A 19,831-nucleotide genomic window follows, 5' to 3' on the forward strand; every position below is an offset into this window, starting at 1 on the left:
TGCATTTATTACTTCCAGGCTGGACGACTGTAATTCATTATTATCAGGATGTCCTAAAAACTCCCTGAAAAGCCTTCAGTTAATCCAAAATGCTGCAGCAAGAGTCCTGACAGGGACTAGAAAGAGAGCAGATTTCTCCTGTATTGGCTTCCTGTTAAATCCAGAATTCAAAATCCTGCTCCTCACATACAAGGTCTTAAATAATCATGCCCCATCTTATCTTAATGACCTTGCAGTACCATATCACCCTATTAGAGCACTTCGCTCTATACTGCAATAGGTGTAGGCTGCACTGGTCACTCCACTTCATTGATATTTATATTTTAAAAAAGTGCAACACTGTAACAACTGCCACAAAAACCAAAAACTTTTGTACTGTTCAGTTTGTACTGCTGCTCATTCCTGTGCAATATCCCATCTGCCCCCCCCCCTCACATTCCTATTTAAGATTTTCTTTATTTAATCACTAGTGTGTACATATATTTATATATACATACATATATATTTAGTCAGTTAACTGAAAATCTCTTTTTTCTTTTACTATATCTAATTAATATTTTGCTCTTACTATTTTTCTATTTATTTATTATTTTATTTTTTTCTACTGTACCATTCTGCTGAGTGACTGTCTTCTGCTCGCCAAATACATTTCATTGCGATGTTGACCCTGTGCTAACTTGCATATGACAAATAAAACTGAAAACTGAACTGAAACTGCTGGGGGATTCCCATGATGCACTGCGTGTTTCTTCTTCACTCACTATGTGTTAATAGACCTCTCTGCATTGAATCATATCTGTTATTAACCTCTGTCTCTCTTCCACAGCATGTCTCTATCCTGTCTTCCTTCTCTCACCCCAACCAATCACAGCAGATGGCTCCGCCCCTCCCTGAGCCTGGTTCTGCCAGAGGTTTCTTCCTGTTAAAAGGGAGTTTTTCCTTCCCACTGTCGCCAAAGTGCTTGCTCATAGGGGGTCACATGATTGTTGGGTTTTTCTCTGTATCTATTATTGTAGGGTCTACCTTACAATATAAAGCGCTGTTGTTGTGATTTGGCGCTATATAAATAAACTGAATTGAACTGAAATATAATAGTGATGTCCAGTTGACATAAGCGGGTGTCATTACTGCTGACGTGATTAAAATTTTACAGAATTGAGATTCCCCTCCGTGAATCACAACTTTAACGTGGTGGAGGAAAAAGCAGTTCAGAAGACCGTTATCTGAGTCAAATCGAATGTTTGTTTGACAATTTGTATTCAAATAGTCATTTTCATGAATGCAGGACGTCAGGAGAGTGGTGCAGTGAGTGTGAGAGATTGTCAAGAGGACAATGATCCTAAACAGTGCAGTTAAAGCATACCTGGAAAAACATACAATGGAACACTGACAGTCCTGGAATGGCCTTCCCAGATCCTGAAGCAGTTACTGAAGCAGTGGGGGATCAAAAAAAACGAACAAAAAGCAGCTAACATCCAAAGAAAAGCTTTGTCAGTGACTTGCTAGACTTTTCAACACATCTTTATCCTCAGGCCTTTCAGGACACTCCAGGGTCCTCCATATGTCGGAACATTTGAAGCTTCCCCTGAAAATCATGATTACAGAAAAAAGGGTCTAACCAGGGAAATGACAAAAAAACGTGTGTGGAAATCTTTATTTTGCTGAAAATAGCAACAGTCCAAATCGCACTGTTCACTGTTTTCATGGAATCATTCTAGTGACGGGTACAAGATTTATTTTGAAAGACAAAATGAATATACATTGTAAGACATTAACATCATTTAGTAGTCCCAGACCAGCACACCAGTCATTACCAATGCAGAGATCTCTGCATGTTTTTTCTGTCTTTGTCACTATTGTATGTTTCTGAACAAGTAACCTGACCAACATAAAAACATCTGGTTAACATGGTCCAGTACACACACACACACACACACACACACACACACACACACACACACACACACACACACACACACACACACACACAATGAGTCTGTGCTTTATGAATTTGGTCCTAATGTGTTTTGATGACCACCAGATTCTTCAGCATATCAAACGAGTTTCCATCCGGCTCCACTGAGACCACACCCTGCTCCTTGCTGTGCACCTGGAGGAAACCGTTGTGGTCCAGACCCATCACCTGAACCTCTGGGCCGTCCTCACTCCAGAGACGCACCCAGGTTCCACTGAGGTCAGAACAAAGAGAGCAGTTTTTACAGTTTAAATGTGTAAACTTAATTAAGTTGAACAGTGGTTAAAACCCAACTCCAGAGCCACTTTACTCTTACATGAAAAACAAAACATCATCTGTTTCAGGATTTTATGTGCCATTTTTCTTTTACACAGTTTTGTTCATGTTATGCTTCGTGGGGCGATTGTGGCTCAAGAGTTGGGAGTTCGTCTTGTAATCGGAAGGTTGCCGGTTCGAGCCCCGGCTTGGACAGTCTTGGTCGTTGTGTCCTTGGGCAAGACACTTCACCCGTTGCCTACTGGTGGTGGTCAGAGGGCCCGGTGGCGCCAGTGTCCGGCAGCCTCGCCTCTGTCAGTGCGCCCCAGGGTGGCTGTGGCTACAATGTAGCTGCCATCACCAGTGTGTGAATGTGTGCGTGAATGGGTGAATGACTGGATGTGTAAAGCGCTTTGGGGTCCTTAGGGACTAGTAAAGCGCTATATAAATACAGGCCATTTACCATTTATGTACTTCTGAATGCACAATGGAATATAAATTAGATTTGACTGCATTTTAGTAGCGTTTGAGGATATATGTACATAAAAGATTAAAAGTCTATTAACAGGCGAATCAGAAAAAGAAAGTTAAATATGACTGAATGAGATTTAATCACAAGATAAAGAGAACACATTTAATTACCTCAATTTGTATCCACACAAGAGATTGTTAAATATTATGTAATTTGTAATTAGAGAGATATATGACATTACAGTTTCCCTGTATTAGAGACTGGGTCAGTAAAAGCAAAAATAGGAAGTGGTATCATAAGGATACTTGATTTGAATCCGGTCAGTGCATCTCTACACTGAAAATCGCCCATTAAATCCTTGTTCCCATGTTGCTAAAAGAAAGTGTGTGATTCTAAGTAAAAGTGAAATCTTAGTTCAAAGCATCAAGAGTTGTCTACGTTACACACCTGTGGAGCCATCTCTTGTAGTACGTGGGCAGGACAGACTCTGGGCCTCCTTGCTGGAAGTTGTCAATAAGGGCCTCCAGGCAGTTGACAGTTCTCGCGATGAGCTGGGCACAGCTGAGCGGCTGCAGGCTGCAGTTGTGCTGTAAGTTGTACGACTGGATCAGGTCATTGATGCACACTGTTGGGTTGCTGTTTGTCACATTAAACCCACAGCCTGTAGGGAAGAACACGTTTAAGAGATAATTACAATATTCTGAGATAACCTGGGTTTGTGCACATTCATCCATGCACAGCTCTCGAGGTTCCTCCACAGCGTTTTGATCAGGATCGTGATTTTGACTTTTACTCTGAGTCATTATTGCACCTTGATTTTTTTCCTCTTTAGCCACTATGTTATAGAGTTGCTGCTGTACTTGAGGGATCGTTGTTATGCTAGACAATCCGATTTTGGCAAACTTTAGCTGTCAGACAGATGGCCTCACATCTGACTGCAGAATACTTTGCTGTTTTACAGTTAAATATGATATCTCATGGTGGACTGCAGCAAAAGCCCAAACCATCACCTCCCCACGCTGTGCTAACAGAATTCGTGTTACTATAAAAGGACATTGTTCCAGAAATCTTCTGGTTTATTCAGATGCAAACCCAAGCCATGCTACCAAGTTCATTTTTGAGAAAAGAGGCTTTCCTCCAAACAAGCCAAACAATTTCAGTCCAATTGTACTATCGTGAACTTTAACATTTAACATGCACCAATGAGTGAACACACTGTAAGCAATTTCAGGCCCAAGGTGAGGACGCAAAAATGTTTAACTGGATAGAATGTGTGATATGTGAATATACAGCAGAAATGTAGGTATAAATTCTGCTGCTTGTTTTCTATGGTCACCAATGTGTACGTTATTTTCATGCCGTTTTATTCAACAGATTATAATTTCTTTGCAAAAACAAATTCCTTAAAGCAGAGATGAGAATACAACAGAGCTGTATCGAACACCACTGATCTGCAGTGACTTTGGTGCAGAAATGAGGGGGTCATTCAGGCATTGTTTATAAAAGATGAACTCCAAGAAGCTAGAATAGTGGTGTTTTGGTACAATAGTAGCAAAGGGCCAGCATACCAATGTTTTCCCTGATAAAACCTTACTGTCCGTTCTGCTAGGATTGTAACATTTTATTCTTTAACTGACTTTGCATTGTGTCAGCTGTGACAACCGGGGATGCCCCATCCTCTGCAAAAAAACAAAACAAGGATGTGCACAGTGTGTACTGGGTAGCTAGTGTAAACTCCTTGCAGTGTCGAACAAATAAATCAACCAAGCTGTGAGGACCAAAGAAACCACATAAACAGGAATGGTTATTTCCAGCCAAACCAGTTTGAAAATGATCGGCAAAGACCATAAGAGACACACACACACACACAGCAGGGAAGTAAGCGAAGAAATGAAAGAAAAAGCAACAGAAAGGTGGAGAAGGGAACTCTGAAGAAAAAGGAGCGCGGCCAGACTCTACCTGCTTTGCTCACAACGCCGCCCCCTTGTGCTGATGCTGGGGGCAGTACCCCCACTGTTCCAAGTAAAGACTGGCGTCCTGGATCTAGATGAGGCTTCGGATCAGAAGGCAAATGCTACACTTCACAGGGAAGTGACAGAAATGGCAGACACAGGGGTAAAGGTGGTAATTCAATCCACTTGGCAGGTGAATGAACTGAAGCAGGCCATTGCTGAGCTTACCTTGAAACAAGAAGGATCACTTAGCACCGGGAGTTCACAAGCCCCCTCGGACTGCACACCAAAAAGATTATCCACGAAGCACAAACCAGTGCCAGCACGCCCTCCATGCCATCGACAGGCTGCATATTAAGGGTCAGCCCTACAGGAGGACTCAGATTGGAGGACGAGATCCAAGACAAGTGGAAAATTGGAGGAGGATCCACACGACTTGAAGGAAACAACCAACAACCCAGATTCAGGGTACACTAGTGGGAGACTTCACAGGGGTATTCACTCCTCCACCAATGAGTGGTGCAGAGGGGTCCCAGCTCACATTTGAGAGATCTCCACCCCAGACTCGTAGGATGTGACCGAGAGGTCAAGGCGGGGAATCAATACCAATAACCCAACTGCCACTACGAGTAGTAGATGGAAGAGGCCTGCTGTATGTTCCCCAAAGAGACATTGAGGCCTACCTTCCAAATTTCCCCCAGTGGGAGGAGGAGCCTCAGACCACCCTAGAGGGAGAGACGATGGGAGACACCTACGGAGGTGGAGACCTGAGGGCCCTGCTGAGTAAGTTGGAGGGGAGAGACACCACACATTAACTACTAAAGGAAGCCAGCATCGGGTCATGAGAAGGATACGCTATACTATTCAACCTGTAATGGGATCACCTGTGGGAGTTCTAAGGAAGGAATGCCCAACTGACAGACTATCGGAGACATAAAAAAGGAAATAACACAAAGGGATGCTGGAGTGCTTAAAATGGGTTGCCACCCTGTAGGAAAGGCATGCAGGTGCACAACATAACTCCAATAATGCAATCCAGGCAGTCTGTAGTGTGTGAAGGTCCTCTCTAATGCCAAATCAGGCACAACAGGGCCTCAGGAGCCTTATCCCTCTTTTCCAAACCCATTCACAGGCAGAGGAGCAGGAGTGTCCAACCAGAGACAGTATGAAGGAGCGCCAAGGCCAAGGTTCCCCAATCAGATGCCATTCTAGATCTATGAATAAATCTTCTTTTTTTTGGTACCGGTACTAGTTTTATTTTGTTGTATTTATCCGCGACACCTTAAAGGCCGGTCTGTGAAAATATTGTCGGGCATAAACCGGTTCGTGGCGCAAAAAAGGTTGGGGACCGATGAACTAGGTCACGGGCTGTCACACATGCAATGAGCACAACCCAAGGGCGCCCTACAAATGCCCAGTGGTAAGGTTTCCAGTCTCAGAGGCTCCACTTCAAGATATCACAATTGACTTCACTGATGTGGGAGTGGGTCAGGTACTTTCTGGTGATGGTGGAAAAGTTCACAAGCTGGGTGGAAGCAGTATCATGCAAAAATGAATCAGCGCAGACTGTAGTGAAGTGGCTGAAAAACAAGTTAATACCCTGGTCTGGGGTCCCGAGGAGCATATGCTCCGATGATGCCTCGTATTTCTCAAATAAAGAACTGGCAGGGGTAGAAAAGGCTCGAGGTATAACACAGTTTCAGGGCCGTTTGCTATCCTGCCTCACAAAGGCTGGTGGAAAGGGCAAATAAGACTCTGAAGAGAAAGATTCTTGATTTCTCTTATGGAACTAGACTGATGTGGGTGGACTCTCTCCCCATTGCTCTCATGTCAATGAGAACCTCCCTGCCCTGGCCCACCATGAGTCATATGCCCTCTCTGGATGTCTGGCAGGTGAGTCGTGATGAACATACGACAGCGTTGACTAAACTGACCAGAGTTTTGTCTAAGCAGGTGCAGCTGGCTGAGCCCGAGGCAACTCCAAATGAGCAGTAAAGGTTGGTGAGTGGGCATGGGTGAAAGTTCACAAGAGAAAGTGGCTTGAACCCAGGACTGGACCCTATGAGGTGATTCAATGTATAACCCATGCAGTCTAGGTAAAGCTGGAGCTAATTGGTACCACCTGACACACTGTGTACCTGCACAACCACCCTAGCGAACTTTGGGCGAGGTGAGGACTAATCTGGCAGAAACCGGCGACAGACAGCCGACAGAAACGCGTAAACCCCTGCATGTCCTTGTTAGTATAAATAGCGTGCTTTCTAGCTATTCCACTTTCCTGTGATTGTTGTTGTATTCCATGTGCTAGACGGCTATCGGATAGGTTGATCGTAGCTGTTTTGTCTAAGGAGAAGAACTCTACATCATAACAGTTGCCATTGTTCCGAGTGGAGGAGGAGTCAGAGGGTGACGAGGAAGAGTAGGTGTAACAGGAGGGAGTAAAGGCCTCTGAGGGCAAAAGCAAGTGTAGTGTTGAAGGTTTGAAGCTCCAGGGCACCACAGATGCCCTGGAAAATGGAAAGGGGAAGACAATGTGTGAGATAAAGGTTTACACCTTAACAGGTGTAAGAGGAGGGACTATTTAGTGTTATAGTGAACAGCTTAAGAATTTAGATGTCTAGACAGTGTTTAGTTAGAAATGGCGACAGTGAAGAAGCTTCAAGGTGAAGGGACACAAAGTCCTATGATAAGGTGGGTCATCGGGACGGCGTGAGACAAAAACAATATCCAGTATCTCAGCCAGGGTGGCCTTCATGCTAACTAAGATGTGAGAAGTGATTAGGTGAAAGGTGAGAGAACAGGGAAAAACATCTAGTACCCGTGTAGCAGAGTAGGGGCCTTCCCTTTTAGGTGCTGCTCTTCAGGATTGCTGAGAGGCTGGGACCACCTCGGGGCGCCAACGAAGGCAGAATAAATGTACACTAGGATTTCTCCTCATCGGTTTTAACCAATCAGACGCCCATTCTCATATAAAACTTTGTATACTGCTACATTAAGGTACTCTCTTATGTTAACAAGTTTAAAATGAGCATGTTAGTTTAGCCATGTGAGGAACGGCTTCATGTTGATATGAGTGAAATGTGTCCGTTGAACCGTGCAGATTGTCACCTATGAGCAGATGAAAAGTTGATCCCAGTACTGTGGAAGTCACCAGCACTCCTCCGAGCTTCATCAGGTTACCGTAGTAGATGTCATTGGGCCACTTCACCCTCAGATCTATGTCCTACAGGAGGTTAAACGTCATCTATCTTACATGTACTTTAATACCAACACAATGATCTTTATTATACTTCAAAATGTGTGAAAATAGTCTAATAACATTTCCATGTGATTAACAAGGTTATGGTACCAAGTAATTGCATGTTAATGACCATGCTTGGATATGTTAATTTCCATTATGAGGTAAATACTAGGCTGTCTTCATGCATGCTCTCCCAAAAGGTTGATTCTGTCCATCTGGATGTTTTCAGTGGGAGAAATGTTTCATCATCAGGTGACGTCTTCAGTCTCAGCTGACTGCAGGTTTCCAACCTTATAAACAGGACATTTGCACAAGGACTGAAACTAGCACCACTGAAGGAACGATGGGCTGGGAGGTCAGTTCCTTGATCAACCTACGCATACGGATCAATATTTAAGGTTTGACTCCACATCCACTGGAGCACAAACTGGGTGTCATCAGGACGCTACAACTGCTGCGTAAGTGAAAACCCGTAGTGATCCCGTACATGTCAGGAGTATCGGAACAGCTGAGACGCATTTCTTCCAAACACCGACACAAACAGAGTAACATAGTGTACGCTGTTAAGTGCAGGAGGATTGCCAGGATTTATACATCGGGGAAACCAAACAACCTCTGGCTAAGAGGATGCCACAACACAGAAGAGCCACCTCATCAGGACTCTGCAGCCTGTTTACAGCTACAGGCCAGTGGACACTCTTTCAATGATGAGGATGTAACATCCTGGACAGGGAGGAACGCTGGTTTGAGGGCGGAGTCAAGGAGGCCATTTATGAGAAAAGGGAAAGACCATCTCTGAATGGAAGAGGGGGCCTAAGGGTAGGGCTGCTCGATTATGGCAAAAATGATAATCACGATTATTTTCACTGAAATTGAGATCACGATTATTTGACGATATTTATTTAACCCTTTAAGACCTACTATAGAACCAAGTCCACCAGAGCTTATATTATTTTTTTACATGCTGTAGTGCCATTTGTGGGAGCATTTCAAGTTGCTATACATCAATACAACTGTTATAGCCCATATTTTAATAATATGTATGCATTAAGTCCATAGTAATTACATAAATTGCAAAAAAGTGCAATAAACTACAAAAAAAATTGAAAATCGCTTTTGTTTTGTTTACATATATTTCTACTTGGAGAAATTTAAGAGGTTTATCCCTCAAAACTTTAAATACAATAAAGTTGCAAAAAATAGTTTACAACAACAGGAAATTTATTTTGAGTGTCTTCATAGTTTTATTTTGGAGATACAGCAATTTTTATATACTGCAGGAAAAACAAAAAACAATCCTATGATGCAAATTTGCAAAGAAAACAGCAGGTGCATCATTTCACTGTGGGAAGTGTTACGAACAGCTGATAGGAACGGCAAAGCGTGTTTCTGGAATATTATGTTTTTGTTCCTGCAAGCGCTTTTTATGCAATTTTTGCAAAGCTATATGTGGAACGAAACCGTGACCGAGGACAAGCTGATGGCATCAGATGTAAGTACAACTCCTCCGGTTTCATATGCAAAACAAATTATTGCGCTAGCTTACACGGTTCAGGTTCTACAGGGATTTAACAGTAGTTACGCAAAACGGAGCGTGCTGCTCTGACCGGCTTTAAAGGGTTAACAATGACTTTAAAAAATAATATAAAATAGTGTGCAACACCACTGAAGTTTTTTTTTTTAAACTCTCTTTTCAACCAACGGCAGTCACTCTCCAAATAACTTCTGCTTAGCTTTCCGAGCTTCCCTCGGGTCCTCTTAATCAGCGGTCTCCAACCTTTTTTGCGCCACGGACCGGTTTATGCCCGACAATATTTTCACGGACCGGCCTTTAAGGTGTCGCGGATAAATGAGGGAGGGGCTAATAATCGGCTCAGTCATTTTTAATGATCGTTGAAAGCCCAGATCGTAATCGTGATTAAAATTCGATTAATTGAGCAGCCCTACCTAAGGGTACATCTGTCACCATCTTACATGCTGTGATTGCAGTCATTGCCCAACTCTCTGTGAATGGGACTCATGGGCTTTGATCAGTGGTTGTTGATCAATGTCCATGATAATTTGCATATTAATGATCAATCACAGTTCATTCAGTGGTGCTGGTTTCAGTCATTATGCAAATGTCCTGTTTATAAGATTGGAAACCTGCAGTCAGCTGAGACTGAAGACGTCACCTGGATGATGATGAAATGTTTCTCCCACTGAAAACGTCCTGATGAACAGAATCAACTTTTGGGTAAATACTAGGCTAATGATGGGGGAACAAACACAGGGCATATGAGGAAAAACCTAAAAGAATGAATAAAATAAAACTTACAGTAAGGGCACAATCATCTTTTAGAACAATAGAAGAACATCTAAGCAGGAAAAAGGCCGTAACGCTGCAGTGCTTCGAATAAAATGCTTTTAATACAGTGACATTAACTGGTAGTAATGCTGTAATAAGAACATGGACTGCTAAACAGTTGGATGTCTTAATGTTATTATGGAGATATTGGGATACCTGATATCCAGGAAGTGAGCAAACAGCCTCCACTACAGCAAGAGCAACCAGGTGCTGCAGGAAGGGAATCCTCTGTCCGAGCTTGGAGTTCAGCTCAATCTGGACATTCAGAGTGAACATGGCACAACCCAGAGGGCTGAGCCAGGCATTCCTTCCCCGACCTACAGCACAAAACACAAGCAGCAAGTTTTACCAAACACCTAAAGCATACTGTGAAATAGACTACCAGTCAGAAGTTTGGACACACCTTCTCATTTAATGTTTTTCTTTAGTTTCACACTGTTTACATCGTAGATTCTCACTGAAGGCATCATGAATGAACACATATGTAATTATGCAGTAATGAACAAGTGTGAAATAACTCTCAAAGCCAGCCTTTGCTTTGATTACTGCTTTGCTCACTCTTGGCGTTCTCTCCATGAGGTCGTCGCCTGAAATGGTTTCCAACGGTCTTGGAGTTCCCAGAGATGCTGAGCACCTGTTGGCCTTTTTGCCTTCACTCTGCGCTCCATCTCATCCCAAACCATCTCCACTGGGTTTAGGTCAGGTGACTGTGGAGGCCAGGCCATCTGGCACAGACATCACTCTCCTTCATGGTCAAACAGCCCTCACACAGCCTGGAGGTGTGTTTGGGCTCATTGTCCTGTCCTGGCATGTGGCTGCAGGATGCTGTGGTAGCCATGCTGGTTCAGTTTGCCTTCAATGATGCTTTTCCTTAGTCGTGGTTTCTTAGCAGCTGTTTGACCATAAAGGCCTGATTCACACAGTCTCCACTGAACATGTAGAGATGTGTCTGCTGCTGCTCTGTGCGGCATCTATCTGAGCTCTGATCTGAGCTGCTGCTTGTGATTGTGATTCCTGAGGCTGGTGACTCGGATGAATGTATCCTCAGCAGCAGAGGAGACTCTTGGTCTTCCTTTCCTGGGCCGATCCTCATGTGAGACAGTTTCATCGTAGTCTTGATGGTTTTGCGACTCCACTTGGGGACACATTCAAAGTTTTAGCAGTTTTCCGACTGACTGACCTCCAGCTCTTAAAGTAATGATGGACTGTTGTTTCTCTTTACTTAGCTGATTGGTTCTCGCCATAATATGAATTCTAGCAGTTGTCAAATAGGCCTGTCAGCTGTGCACCAACCTGACTGCTGCACAACACAACAGATGGTCCCAACGTCATTAAGAACAAAGCAAAGGGTTACTTTAAATGTCTTATATTTTAGATTCCTCAGAGTTATTTATACATTTTCTCTTTGCTGCATTATTCTATATATCTAGCTTCATGTATTTGATGTCTTCAGTTTGTATCTACAATGTGGAAGCAGTAAAAATAAAGAAAAACCATTAAATAAGAGGGTGTGTCCAAATGTTGGACTGGTAGTCTACGTACAAAATGAAAATAAAAAATGAATGCACTGACCTCTTCCCTGGCTTTGTTGAGTAGCTACTACTAGTAAACCCATGTCTCTTGGTAAGTGTACAGTCAGCCTGAGGAGAGACAGAAATGTGTCAAAGTGTCTCTGCGGGACATGTTTCAAAAATTCTCTTATGAAGTGAGACACACAGAGCAGCGAGTTCCAACGTGTTTATTTTACTCGCAAGGAAGCAAAAGTAACACAGTGAACGTCTAACGAATGCAACTGCTCACCGGGGCAAACCTGGTGTTTCATCTATACACTTCTGTCACGGCCAGGGGATCAGCAGGCCGCTGACTAGTAGCGGTCTCTTTCTCTCTCTCGCCAGGGCGGAACTCATGGCGGGTTCACGCCCTCGGCCCACGCCCCTCTGAAGAGGAAACACCTGGGCCTCATCAGTGCAGCCAGCATTTAAGCCAGGGAGTGGCTTCTACTCATCGCTGGATCGTTGTGTGTGACTCGCGTCAGTGCAGCCCGGCTCTGAGCAAGTTCTCTTTCGTTTCCCTGCGCAAAACCTCTAACGTGTGTTTCCTTCTGTACATAGATCCCCTGGACCCGACCCTGCATTCCCCGAGTGGATTCCTGTTTTTTGTGAGTGTTTGGAGAGAGACTGGTCACGATAGGAGAGAGTCAGAAGAGGAGCAAGTGTCTTTTCCCTACCTGGATTTCCCCGGAGCCTTTTCCCTGTCACCGCTTTGTATATAGCACTACCCCTGTACTATTTGTATATACACCTGGTGGAACAGTAATAAATACCAACTGTGCCTCTGAGTCCTGCGTGTGAGTCCTCAAGCAAACCATGACACTTCCAGTGTTATCCTGGGAACAGATGTGTGTGACGCTCTTACAGAGAAACTTGATGTGTTTGTACTGATTCCAACTGCTTTGGATAAAACACAGCAGAGGAGCCACAGCAGGCCCGTGCACAGAGACACGTTTCTTCAGCTTACTGTAAAGAGTGTTGTATAGCTGTAATCATTTTCTATAAGACCATCGGTGAAAGTGATATTCTGTGTCACACTAATGATGAATTCTCTTAATTCAGTCTCTCTACTAAATCCAACAATCTCACTAAATGTGTGTTTATTTTTCCCAACCTGGCCACTCCAAACTGAGATCCAGGACAGTGACCAAGAAGAATCCAATAACGTAAGTTAACTAATCATTTATATCAGCGGTCCCCAACCTTTTTTGTGCCACAGACCGGTTTATGTCTGACAATATTTTCATGGACTGGTCTTTAAGGTTTCGCGGATACATACAAGGAAAAAAAAAACCAGCACCGGTACCAAAAACAAAGAAGATTTATTCATAACACATAGGAAAGGACCCAAAGAAACCAAGTTAACGATAAAAATGATAAAAAATAACGATAAAAACCAATAAAATCCCTGAAAACCATAAATTTCACACCCGAGTGTCAACTCTCGCAGCCCGGTACCAAATGACTCACGGAACGGTCCATAGCCCGGGGGTTGGGGACCGCTGATTTATATGATGAAGGAATGATGCAAAATGGGATGAGTCGGACAACAGAGATGAGGTCAACAGACTGACTGAGACTGACTGAGTGGTGTTCAGTTAACAACCTCCAACTGAACACCACGAAAACTAAAGAACTTATCTTGGACTTCAGGAAGGGCAGAGCAGACCCGGCCCCACTTTACATTCACGGGAACTGTGTGGAGAGGGTACACTCCATGAGGTTTCTGGGCGTGCAGATATCTGATGACCTCTCCTGGACTGCAAATACCACGGCGGTGGTAAAAAAGGCCCAGCAGCGTCTCCACTTTCTGAGAGTGCTCAGGAGGAACAACCTGGAGGAGAGGCTGCTGGTGACATTTTACAGAGCCACCATAGAGAGCATCCTAACGTACGGCATAACAACATGGTATGCAGGGTGCTCAGCTGCGGGCAGGAAAGTACTGCAGAGGGTCATCAACACAGCCCAGAAGATCACTGGCTGCTCTCTGCCCAGCCTGGAGGTCACTGCAAACTCTCGGTACCTCAGCAGAGCTGGCAATATCATCAAGGACCACTCTCACCCCAGCAACCAACTGTTTGAACTATTACCGTCAGGCCGACGGTACAGGTCACATAAAACCAGGACAAACAGATTCAGGGATAGCTTCTTTCCCAGAGCTATCACCGTAGTAAATAAGCACCATACCATCACTGTCATTATATTATGCTGCTATTCATACTGTCATTATATTATGCTGCTATCCTGTATATATCGTACTTACTATTGTTTGAGTACTTGCGATTGTTTTATTGTACTTTTTATATTTTACATTTATATTTATTATTGAATCTTGCACCAAGGGAGTGGCACTCCAATTTCGCTGTACTCTGTACAATGACAATAAAGGCTATTCTATTCTATTCTAAAATACTTTGTGCATGTGTACTTTAGATAAGTCTGATTAGATATAGATAAGAGCACTATATGAATGTGTGTGTGAATAGGAGAATGAGACTTGGACTCAATTTAGCAGAAATGTGCTGCAGGAGAACCACGTCAATACAAAAGGATACAGTTAAAACAGTTTTAACAGACAGAACTAAATAAAAGCAAGTTTGCACAGGTAGGTTCAGTTTTTAGGTCCAGTAGGAGAAAAACAGACCATGTGACCATGAAGGGGAGTGGACATGGTCAATAAATCTTGAACTGAAGCCTAAATTTCCAGTCCTATCTATGCTCTACACTCGTGCTTCCCTTCACCGTTCAAATGAAAGTCAGAATTTCAAATTTGAAAAGCACAGCCTTCCTCAGAGTGTCAGTATGTCTAGTCAGGGATTTGTTTTAAACAGCTCTCCTTAACCATGTGTCCATTACTGTTGGCTACAGTTCACACCAAACACTTATGTGTCTGGTGGCTGGGCCTTAGTCCATGGGGCCCGGCCGGGCACAGCCCATAAAAGGGAGATGGGCCCATCCTCCTGTAGGCCCACCACTCGCAGGAGGCACCGTGGGGGTCAGGGGCAATGTGTGTTGGAGGCAGAGGCGGAGCCAGACATTTGCAACACCCAGGGCTTAGCCCAAAAGGGTAGTATGCATGTGGGATTTTTTTTTTTTTTTGGGGGGGGGTAGAAATGACTGAATGATTAATTGGCTCTGTTTTGAGTTTTGTTCAAAAAAAGAATGACTTCATATAGGGAAAAATATATATCACATATGCAGGACACCTTAAACTAGTTTTTTAATTAAGCAGCAAGGCGGAACAAAATCAGGGCTGTATCAAGACACGAGGACTAAACCCCAATTCAACCAGAGCCAGAACTGATCTGGAATTAAATCAGGACTACTGAGGACTTAATCAAGACAGAACCAGAATCAGAACTAGATGATAGTAGCACTAAAAATCATCATAGACCTGCACTACACTTATTTTTTAATTCTACCAAAGTCCACTATTTAGATTGAGAAAAGTTTATATAATTATTTAGCCTTGTTGTGTAAACAAGCTGCAAAACTTAATAAATATAGAATTTGAAAAATAACAAACCTAAAAAGAAACACTAGGTACGAGATACATGAGGACCTGTGATACGGTGATACTTTTGGTAAACAACCATTTGACTAACATGTGAGTCTCACCTGCTCTTGTTCATCTCTGTTCTGTCCTCATTCTCCATCTCCCTCTCTGCTCCTCCCTCTCCCTCTCTGTGCTGACAATCATCAAATATACAGCTGAAACCAGATATTTACTCTTCAGATAAAAACACTTTTTTAATTGTAACGTCAAATCAGACTAAATGTTTATTTTTTAGATAAATATAAAAACATATTTGTTAACTTTAAGAGTAAAGAGAGAAACTGTCTGTATTTCTTAATTGCAAATGGCACCAAATTGTATTCAAAATTGAGCCACATTTATGGAGCTCCACAGTTCTTTTCCTGGTGTTTTGGTTGACATGTCTTGATTTTCCCATGTCACAGAAACAGGCTCTGTGTTTTGCCTTATATGCATCCACAGCTGTGCCACCAGTTTACTCACATGGACTCTACAAACCAATCAGAAGCTTCTTCAGCTCAGAATGGAATCGTCTGCAGTTTTCTTATTAATTAACAATAAACTTAGTGTACATGTACTCCTACATTTGATGAAAGTGATAAAAAATAGACAGCTCTGTCTCTCTTTATTCTGACATTTAACTAATTCAAAAGATATTTCAATATTTATTTATGCAAAACAAGTTTACTCTAAATTGATGTTGTACAGTAAAAATGTTTTATGTTTTCTCCCTAAAGTGTAAATATCTGGTTATAAATGTGAATATCCTGCTGTGTACTGAAATCCCTCTTGTTTTGCATAGAAATATACTGAACAACATACAAAGCATAATATAGAAAGTAACATTTACCTGAGTTTTTCTTTGAAAGAAGCCTCTAATGTCCATTCTTATATTTCAGTACATAACTGAAACCGATTTAGTCAGGGAGGGTAAGAACTGAGAATATGAAATAAACACACGTAAGCTAAGACTCTCTAAAAAAATAGCATTTGTTCGGCTTTTCATTTCACCATTTGTTGATTCACTTGAAGAGCGAGTAACGTAATATTGGTCAAGTGATCAGTTTGATATCAATCTTTCGTGATTCACCGTCATATTTACATTATTTGTACGGTACGAATGATTTGCTTTGGTACCTGGTCAAACTTAAGCTCTCCTTAGTATGGCTGGCTGCGTTTCTCCAACAGCGCACTCACGGGCAGCAGCGGCCCCGCCCTCTCGCTCAGTGTCTGAGCTCAGATCATACCAATATCAGGGGGATTCACGCACAGTCGTAAATTCCCACAGTGTGCACTATGTGCTTCGAATATTGTGTGTACTTTTTGTTTTATACAGTTGTCAGCCAGGCATCTAACTATGAAAAAATTACACTCCAAAAGACCCCGGGCTTCTGACAAAACAACCCGGGCTTAAGCCCAGTAAGCCACCCCCACGCTCCGCCCCTGGTTGGAGGACGGCCCGGAGCGAGGCCTTGGCAGACCGATCCCCGGCTACCAAGAGTAGCAATTAGTACATGGAATGCATGTATAGTTGTGGTCAAAAGTTTACATACACTTGTAAAGAATATAATGGCTCTCCTGAGTGTCCCGTTATTTCTAAAACTCTGATTTTTCTCTGATAGAGTGATTGGAACAGATACTTCTTTGTCACAAAAAACATTCATGAAGTTTGGTTCTTAAATGACTTTATTATGGGTTAACAGAAAAAAGTGATCACATCTGCTGGGTCAAAAATATACATACAGCAACATGAATTAGCAATTTTGGTGACTTAGAAAGTTGTCAGTGAACTGAGCTTCATAGCATGGCCTCTTCACTTCTTGTGAGTGATTATGAGTGACTACAGCTGGTGACTTCTCTTAGGCCAGTTAAATAGGGCTCATTGGATACAAACACCCACAAACGCTACAATGGGAAAGTCAAAGGAGCTCAGCATGGATCTGAAAAAGTAAATTATTGACTTGAACAAGTCAGGAAAGTCACTTGGGGCCATTTCAAAGCAGCTGCATGTCCCAAGAGCAACAGTGCAAACAACTGTTTGTAAGTATAAAGTGCATGGCACTGTTTCGTCACTGCCAAGATCAGGAAGAAAACGCAAGCTATCACCTGCTGCTGAGAGAAAATTGGTCAGGAGGGTGAAGAGTCAACCGAGAATCACCAAAAAGCAGATCTGCTAAGAATTAGAAGCTGCTGGAACACAGGTGTCATTGTCCACAGTCAAACGTGTTTTGCATCTCCATGGACTAAGAGGCTGCCGTGCAAGAAGGAAGCCCTCGCTCCAAAAGTGGCACCTTAAGGCTCGACTGAAGTTTGCTGCTGATCACGTGGACAAAGATAAGACCTTCTGGAGGAAAGTTCTGTGGTCAGACGAAACAAAAATCGAGCTTTTTGGCCACAATGTCCAGCAATATGTTTGGAGGAGAAAAGGTGAGGCCTTTAACCCCAACAACACCATGCCTACAATCAAGCATGGTGGTGGGAATATTATGCTGTGGGGCTGTTTTGCTGCCAATGGAACTGGTGATTTACAGAGAGTCAACGGGATAATGAAGAAGGAGGATTACCTTCACATTCTTCAACATAACCTAAAATCATCAGCACGAAGGTTGGGTCTTGGGCACAGTTGGGTGTCCCAAGAGGACAATGACCCCAAACACACATCAAAAGTGGTAAAGGAATGGCAAGTCAGGCTAGAATAAGTGTTTTAGAATGGCCTTCCCAAAGTCCTGACTTAAACCCCATTGAAAACATGTGGACAATGCTGAAGAAACAAGTCCATGTCAGAAAGCCATCAAATGTAACTGAACTGCACCAATTCTGTCAAGAGGAGTGGTCAAAGATTCAACCAGAAGGCTTGTGGATGGCTACCAAAAGTGCCTAATTGATGTGAAAATGGCTAAGGGACATGTAACCAAATATTAGCACTGCTGTATGTATATTTTTGACCCAGCAGATGTGATCACTTTTTTCCATTAACCCATAATAAAGTCATTAAAGAACCAAACTTTGTGAATGTTTTTTGTGACAAAGAAGTATCTGTTCCAATCACTCTATCAGAGAAAAATCAGTTTTATAAATAACGGGACACTCGGTAGAGCCATTATATTATATTCTTACAAGTATGTAAACTTTTGACCACAACTGTATGTATGAATGACATAATGCTTTTAGACTATAAGTCACATTGAACAACACATCCATAAAAAACTTAATCTATGACACATTTATGGCCTTTATCTAGCTCTCATCAATCCTCAGTTAAATGCACAAGCATGTGCTTGGACTGTGGGAGGAAGCCAGAGCAACCAGAGAGGAGACTCAAACACACCAGGACAGCAGGCTAGCCAGCAGCCTTCCTGCTGGGAGGTGCTACTGCTCACCACTGCACCACCATGCTGCCCAGAAGTCTTGTAATTTGGCCTGGGGACAAATAAAAAGAACACTTTTCTTCTCTGAGTTGTTTCACTGTTGTTTCACTGACCCGAGCACTTTTTTCTATGCTCTTCGTATGTTTGTATCATTTCAATACTTGGGGTTAGTATACTGCCATTACATTTGGTATGTAAACTGGAGCAAGCGGGGCTCGACCACACCAACCTTCCGATTAGCAGGTGACCTGCTTTCCCACCTGAGCTACAGCCACCCACAAAAATTTAAGAAGATGAATTTATATGGACTGCATACCCAGGGAAAAGCATTGACCTTTACGCAGCAGCAGAATCGTTTTCAGGAGCTCCGCTGACATCCCAACCACAGCCAGGCAGCAGGTCATTGGTACAATGAAGCTGAACATTTACTCTGCAAGGTTCTAATCACTGATCCAAGCACTGTGTTTACATTCAGCTCCAAATGCAATTAAAGCTCAGTCACTGACTCAAGGCAACTGTTGGTCAGTGAATACAGACTGAAGCAGCACACTCTTTCTGCTGTTGTAATGCAAAGTTGGTGTGAGGTCAATCAAGCTTAAGCTCAGTCCCAGTGAGAGGGTTTCCCAGCTGTGCTTAGAGCTTTGTAGCACGCTGCCTGTAAGAAGTGTTTCCAGCTCAGGGACGTGTGAGAGGACAGGCTGTGTAACCTCCACTGTAACCTATATTAGCAATGAATTCATAGGCCTTTAGGCTCATAGCCAAGGTCATTGGTACAGGTGATTATGATATATGTTGTAGGACAGACATAATAGTGACAGGGCCTCGTATGAACCCCCAAGCAAAATTTACATCAGTCTTGAAAGGATATCTTTTGGATATGATGAGCTGACAGTAAAGAGGAGGAATGTAGCCGAATCTTTTTCCCTGTTTTAAAGACACGTTTGTTTCGGATCACAGGGGTTTTCAAACCCTTTGTCATCGCTGCAGTGGTGATTTGAAAAATGTTGCCTCATGCTGGAGTTAATGCATTCACAAGATTTTCAGAAAACTGTGACTTTGACCTTGAGCTGGAGGTTATTGAAATTCACATTTTTAGTAGATACACCTCTGGTGTCAGTTTCAAAATGCTACGTTGC

The 19,831-nt window shown here is 42.9% G+C and overlaps 1 protein-coding gene across 1 annotated transcript in view; it reads right to left on the bottom strand.

The window, feature by feature from the left end:
* Positions 1–1,640: 1,640 nt before the first annotated feature.
* Positions 1,641–19,831, bottom strand: part of hlcs (holocarboxylase synthetase (biotin-(proprionyl-CoA-carboxylase (ATP-hydrolysing)) ligase)) — a 48,580-nt gene continuing 30,389 nt past the window's right edge. Inside the window, 5 exon segments of the mRNA XM_082548812.1 lie at positions 1,641–2,189; positions 3,150–3,363; positions 7,763–7,877; positions 10,399–10,559; positions 11,815–11,882. Coding sequence (XP_082404938.1) covers positions 2,018–2,189; positions 3,150–3,363; positions 7,763–7,877; positions 10,399–10,559; positions 11,815–11,882 — 730 coding nt within the window. The 3' untranslated portion in view covers positions 1,641–2,017.

This window comes from Aulonocara stuartgranti, assembly GCF_965226115.1.
Source record: "Aulonocara stuartgranti genome assembly, chromosome: 10".
Classification (NCBI taxonomy): domain Eukaryota; kingdom Metazoa; phylum Chordata; class Actinopteri; order Cichliformes; family Cichlidae; genus Aulonocara; species Aulonocara stuartgranti.